Raw genomic sequence first — 6,810 nt, forward strand, 5'->3', positions numbered from 1 at the left:
TGCATGAATAGATTCTAGAAGAAAAGACTAACACTATCAGTAAATATCACTACCCGAACTAAAAATAAGTTTAGTAACATTACAAGAGCCAAAGCATATATTGCAGAGGTGATTCCCACTACGAAAGGAAATTCTACTTGAAGCAGGTAAATATTGCCAAAAACTATAACGTATTGACATTTTTTAGGCAAAAATACAGTATATTTTTATTTCACCACTCCCCTACCTATAACGAGGATAGATTTGGAAAACTGTATTGACCCTCTTTCAGGATTGTTCCAAAATATATGCTCATTGGCTCAATTCTAATTCCAAAGCATGAACAATTAAAGATTTTACCGTTGCATCTTTATAATTACACTAACAAAATTAAGCTAGTTGTGCACAAAACATGCATCTTGAGAATTTTGGGTCAAGATGACATCTAAAAATACTCTGCTAAGTATCCTACCTATTCACAATTCTGTTTTGCTGTGTGCGAAGCACATGCAATAGAAAAGATCTGAACAATGGTTGATCAGGGCACAGACTTATTTAAGGCAGTTCTTAAAACTGTGCCCTATATCGGTGAAAGTAGTAAAATATTAACACCTAAGACTTTCTTAATATCAAGTTATATCCAATGAATACAAAATTATTCTTTGCATGCACTGAGGCTGCCCATAACACAGGTACTCCCAACCTCAACCATAATACAACTGCTTCTTCAGACAGACGGGAAAAACTTATTTAGTCTGAAAGGAAGAGAATAAAATTCTTCACTTCTGGGATCTGTTTTGAATTTACGCGACTTGTCCCACCAATGCCAACCCCTGTCTTTCCTTGTTGAACTATCCCTTATATGCAAAGTGTTATCCAGTAATATTGCTACAATTCCAGCAACTGTTGCTGGTGATGAGAAAATCACGTTGAGAATGTCATTGAACTGCAAGATAATCCAGTAAGAAAGAGACTTTAGTTCACAAATCTCATGGTTAAAATCAATGTTGCCACAATAAATGTGATATCAAATTTTTCGAGCTCCTGGAAAAGAGGAGTAGAAATCCTACCCATCGTGATCCAGTGTGGACTGGACCATGCCCGGAAGCAACCGTGAACTCATTGAAATACTGAGGTATGGATAAGCCCAAAAACAAAGAGAATCCCAGGATGAAAATTGTCCTGAAACTATTTAGATTACAATATTGGAGAAAGCTAATCCCTCCAGCAGCTGCTCATCAAAATCACATAAACTCAGAAAACAACATGGGGTTCCCGCTTTTCCCTACAACTATTAATTTGTGCAAACCAACTATAAGCTGATCTAAGGCTTTGCTAATAATTTGCAAAAACTAGATAGTGAAATTGAGTAACTAGTTGAAACTTGACTGACGTTGCAGCATAGTGAAAATATGTTGCTCATACATACCAACATAACCAAAGAAAAGGCAATACAAAGCAGCAACGATAGATATTGGAATGGAAGCAAAGATTGCTCCAAATTTGCCTAGAATGACAAAAACACAAGATCAGCTATATAAAATATTAGGTTTAAAAAATAATATCCAAAACTGATAAGAGAGCCCAGTTAGAGACGATACTCACCAAGAATAGAGAAGAATATCATAAACCCTGCTGCTATCTGTATAACCCTGCGACTTCCAACTCGTGTCAATGCCAGAAGACCAGCATTCTCACTGCATGCAGAAAACACACAATTGAAAGTTCTGATTTCAAAAGACCCAAGGAGCAGCTGAAAGTGCCAGGCTTCTTACACTGATACAGTGGACCCATTTACAGTTCCAAACATCCCATCCAACAAAATTCCAATTCCCTGCAAAAATAACTGTTAGATCTCATCCATAAACTTCATGTAATGTAGCTAATGTCCAAACTCAAGGAAAAGAGGATGTAGAGGGGTAAGAAGAAAGAGCCCATTCCTCACCTGCCAGCCTATACCTCTGCTAAGGATAGATGGAGGAGGAGCTGTGGCGCTTGCGAACCTTGACACAGCGTAAAATGCACCGCTAGACTGCCAATTCAAAGTACAACAATCAATACACTTTGCAGCATATGGATAACTTAACGAAGTAGTCAGCAACCACAAAAAATTTAAAAATGAAGATTGGAATTTGGAATGTGACAAGCTAACCTCAACAAGTGAGACGAAAGCAGCAGCCATCATTGCAAATGCTTGTCCTGCATCAAATATGGGTGCTCCCCATTGGAATGGATAGGGGATCCTTATCCTACAGAATAAGAAGAATTAGAGAGTGAAAACTGTTTTCAAAGGAAATGAGATTAACCACAAAAACTTTGTAAGGAGACTATACCATGGGGCATGTTTAACCAATCCAGAACTATCTGTCTTGCAATGAAGTTGGGTTTTTTGAGGGCTATGCTTGTATGCTCCACCTACAGTGAGAAAATAAGCATAAAGCCAAACAATTGCAACAGCGAAGATGACAGCAAAGCGCTCAAAAATAGGTTTCTTTCCAGGCTTGATGTGTCGCGCATACTGAAAGGATGGAAAAAGGGTTCAATCAGTTAGTGTGCCTTTACCTCAAGTAAATACAATACTTTTTTTGAACTGCAAAACGTTATCTTCAAACCCAAGTACAAGGTACAAACACCATATATACTAACAATACAAGAGCATAAGACTAAAACTCTTTAAGTTTGACCCTAAAAACCCAATCTCCCTAAAGAGAGTAAGAATGTAAACAGGAACCCAGCCAACATAAATGCTCATTTTCCAAATTTCAAAATTCTAATGCTTTACCTGTGAAAAAAAGACCAATGCAATAAGCTGTGGAAGTCCTATCTCTATGCATTTGGCTACCTGCAAAATAACATTACAAAAGGAACAGAAAACTTAAATGACTTCATCATATGGAAGTTTGTTTATTTAAGTAAAATCATGCAACTGAACACTGGTTGTATTGAATTAGAAAGTTTTGCATTCATGCCCCTACTTTTACCAACGAAAGATGAGGATGCAAAACTCAAAAACCGTAAAACCAGTAAAATTCATCTAGTGAAAAATCCCTACTCACTTGAATAAGAAAATTCACAAATTCAATAGCCCGATTATTAATTGGCTTAAAAGTTTTCTAAATCTTCTACTGATAAACCATTTCCCAGTTTCATTGCATGCAAATTATTTACCAATGGCTCTACTGCCTCAAAATTTAAATTATGAACTTGAAAGGTGTGCACAACCTCTAACTTAGATTACTCTCCAAGTGACCAAATCAAATAGCAATAAGCCACACAAGCTCTCCTAGATTTGGTAGTTCCACAACCATGTAACCCATCAATGATCCTGAATTAAGGATTATATGAATTAAGTGTCACTGAAACAAAATGACATTCTGCTCTAGTAGTATTCATTCAAGCTGAATATTATAAGCAAGTTGCCATTAATCCAGGCTAAATAGACATTTGTTTAAGCAAGTGGTGTCTAGGGAAATGATTCCTATATACATACCCCAGGGAAGCCAAGTTCATAGAGCCCAAGCCCCACAAGAGTTATTAGAGGAACTGCAGCAAGTGGACTTAAAAACCTGAGGAGAGCAACATCAACTCAATAATGTCAGGCCTTATAGACTGTAAAGTGATGAAACCCGAAACAATTTTGTAACCTATGGATCAGATAAGATGCAGAAATTAAACAGACCTAGCAACAATAGCCCAGAGACCACTGAATCCAACAATAATTTGCAAACTGGACGCAACAATGAGAGCTGCCTGCACTCCTCGCATCGAATGCAAAAATCTCTGCAAACAGATTAAGAAAACAAGGATTCCTGTGTAAGCAAAGAGTAATAAACCATACATGTTTCCAAATCAAGTTCGAAGAATACTCAAATGCACCAATTTCTTCACCCACATCGTGATCATTCAGGTTTTGGAATTTGCTAGAACCAACAATGGAAACAGTTGGAAGAATGAAAGCATAGGATCCTCCTATAACGGCAGGAAGCCTAGTCCCAAAGTAGGATTGTAAAAGGGTGTTGAGACCCGCTACAAACAGTAACGTCTGGATAACTCTAGCTTTGTCATCCTGCATGGACATTTAATTTGTTTAATTAAAAGATATTAACGCCTAAGTGAAGCTGTCAAATCATAACTTTCACTAAATTAAAAGAAATTAGAATTCCATCAGTAGCAAAACCCTCAAATGTCTTCAGATAAATTAACAATACAAGATATACAAACCTCCATAATGGACTGTTCTCAGAATTTCTGAGACTACAGGAATGTGTGTAGTATTTTCTACTTACATTTGAGCCACCCATCTGAGGAACAAAGAATGAGGGGATGATAACAGTGGTGCCTAACATAACCAGATAGTGCTGAAAACCAAGAAGAATAGCCTCCGCTGCAGCAACCAAGACAATAATTAGCTCCATACTATGTCCAACCCTGAAACAAATTGATCGAAACATTGATATGGAAATCATATACGAAGCTCTTGGAAGAGTTTTGAGCAACCTCTTAAACTGAAAAATTCAATCAGACAGGTGACCCTTGATGGGGCTTTTGGGTTACTTGAAATACAGCACGAATTAGTTGCCAAAATTGAATCTGAACATCTGATGTAGTGGTTTGATCTGGTTGACTAATAACAAAATTACAACGAGTGATTGCCAGAAACAATTTCGGAGCAACACAATGTTCATGGGTCATAGGCAGAGTATACTAAAAAAAATTGAGATCCAGATATGGATTACATATGAACAAGTGCCTTGAAACAGTTTTAAGGCAAGATATTCATATCAGCTGCCCAAAAAATTCCAGAAGAGGATGTGGAGACGGTGTTATACTAAAACGGCCTAATAAATTTTATATGAATCATAAGTGAATGGCTTGAAAACAATCTTATATCTGGGTTACCAACAGAACCATTACCAATCATCTGAGCAAAATATTCAAATTCGTCATAGATTGGATGCATTTGAACAAGTTTTTGAGCAAATCATGCAGTTTAATTACTGATAAATACATATATGTGCGTTTTGAGAGAATCAAATACACATAGACACATTGGATAGTAGAGATAGCAGGTTTGAAGCATTTTATGGACAGTTGAAAAAATGCTCCAAACAATTTCAGCCCAAGATTTGCATTTGTTTTATTGACAGAAGGCTCAAAAAATTTCGCTGGAGTGAAATATGCTCTCAAATCAAAGGTAAACATATTGGATCATGCAGAAAACGCAATAGGCAATATTCCGAAGCAGTATAAGCATATGGGTTACAGATATAAGACATTTGCAACCATTAGGCCATACGTTAAATACGTTAGAAACGTTTAGAGGAGCAATATATGGGCATGAGTCATGGGCAAACACATTGAGTTGTACAGAAATGCATTAGTGAGAGCTCGAAAACAGAACATTCATATGTATTGTTGACACAAGACAACAGCAACTGTTTGGGGGCACTAGATGTGTTTGGCCCCAAGGCGAGTTACATTGAAAACAGTCCCTTGCAGCACCCAAATGGTAAAACACATTGAAAACCGCTCCATAGCAGCACCCACATACAGATCACTGTTTGAAAATAATTGGTAACAATTTACAAGAAAGAGATTTTAATATGAATCGATTTTCAAGCAAGAAATACAGATTAAAACAGTTTTGAAACAAGAAGTTGAAAGGAATGTAAACTAAAAATACATTAGTGAGGTGTGATGAGAAAGCAAAGAAGTTCATACGCCATGGAGGAGGACTCGTTATGCAGTAATCTACTCCTGGGAGCTGATCCTTTGCTGGGTGAGGCTGTAATTCATCAACCTTTGGGGCTCCCCCTCCTCCTCCTCCTCCTCCTCCTCCTCCTCCACCTCCACCTCCACCTCCCGCAGCTCCCCCTCCTCCCGCAGCTCCCCCTCCTCCTCCACCTGCCATACTTGCAGATGAAAAAAGAACTAAGGACTACTAGTCCTACTAGTCCTACTGAATCAGCTACAGAACCACCTAACTGCTGCTACAGTTGTACTAGTTGTGCCAGCCAAAAAACAAGAAGAAAGAAACTCAGTTTCACTGCTGTTACAGTTTACAAACCCATCCACAGATTTCTTATTCCTCCTAATATTCCCACCAAGGAAGAAACTTGGTTCAGAGTTGAAGCAGACCCATGTTTTCAATCACTCTTAGGCACAAGAAGCCAAGGGAACATCCAGCGTGTGAAATGATGGAGAAACCACCTACGAAATACTAAACAAATGGATGATGTATGCATAAAAGCAGCCGCTCTCTCTGCCAAAGGAATCTGGCGGTGCCAGTACTACAAAGAAAATATTACAGATACATAATGATATAATTGTGACAATTATACCCACATGGAGGGTTAAAGCCTATATTTTTACCAGATGCACGATACCATGAGCATCTTCTTCATATGATGATTGTAATGATGGAAAATGAGAAGATTATGTGCTCCCTGAGCATAAGAAAACATAGGAGCCTGGGTATTACGACAATATGAACAGAGGAAAAAAAAAATGGTTCAGTTACAGGAAGAAAAAGTTCAGTTCCGGACGCAAGGGGTAAGAATAATATAGTTAACAACAAAGTAGTGCTTGTGCTGGTATAAATAGTAATACGTAAATGTCACAAGAAAGTGATGAGTTTGTTTTATCTTATGATTTGTTTGAGACCAATTTAAAAAGGATTAAAATAGTAGTTTCAGGAAAGTTACGAGGTGGAAGGGCAGCTGGCTTGCTCACCGTCAAAATAACCTGAAGGCCGACTACGCATAGATAGATTTTTATGCCATGGATTTTAGGTTTTAAGTTGTAATTGTTATGCCATGGATTTTAGGTTTT

At 37.7% G+C, this 6,810-nt stretch overlaps 1 protein-coding gene across 2 annotated transcripts; it reads right to left on the reverse strand.

The window, feature by feature from the left end:
• Positions 1-273: 273 nt before the first annotated feature.
• On the reverse strand, positions 274-6,560 carry LOC131066251 (nucleobase-ascorbate transporter 6). 2 transcript variants are annotated; one of them, XM_058000975.2, is made up of 14 exons: positions 5,701-6,555; positions 4,266-4,363; positions 3,872-4,045; positions 3,659-3,759; positions 3,470-3,545; positions 2,762-2,821; positions 2,313-2,497; positions 2,132-2,228; positions 1,925-2,011; positions 1,755-1,813; positions 1,585-1,676; positions 1,409-1,486; positions 1,050-1,210; positions 274-925 (listed from the first exon to the last, which is right to left on the reverse strand). In XM_058000975.2, the coding sequence occupies exons 1-14, from the start codon at positions 5,888-5,890 to the stop codon at positions 707-709; spliced, it is 1,677 nt and encodes a 558-aa protein (XP_057856958.1). In that variant the 5' UTR covers positions 5,891-6,555; the 3' UTR covers positions 274-706. The 2 variants fall into 2 exon arrangements, with proteins under 2 accessions (XP_057856958.1, XP_057856957.1); XM_058000974.2 differs by having other exon boundaries at positions 1,925-2,228; positions 5,701-6,560.
• Positions 6,561-6,810: the final 250 nt, after the last annotated feature.

The sequence above is a fragment of the Cryptomeria japonica genome, chromosome 5 (assembly GCF_030272615.1).
Source record: "Cryptomeria japonica chromosome 5, Sugi_1.0, whole genome shotgun sequence".
NCBI classification, from domain to species: domain Eukaryota; kingdom Viridiplantae; phylum Streptophyta; class Pinopsida; order Cupressales; family Cupressaceae; genus Cryptomeria; species Cryptomeria japonica.

Coding starts and splice junctions, on each gene's coding strand:
- LOC131066251 (XM_058000974.2), bottom strand. CDS start 5,890: ATGGCAGGTGGAGGAGGAGGGGGAGCTGCGGGAGGAGGGGGAGCTGCG. Junction 4,046..4,265: donor CTCAGATGGGTGGCTCAAAT/GTAAGTAGAAAA, acceptor ATGTCCATGCAG/GATGACAAAGCTAGAGTTAT. Junction 926..1,049: donor TCCACACTGGATCACGATGG/GTAGGATTTCTA, acceptor ATTATCTTGCAG/TTCAATGACATTCTCAACGT.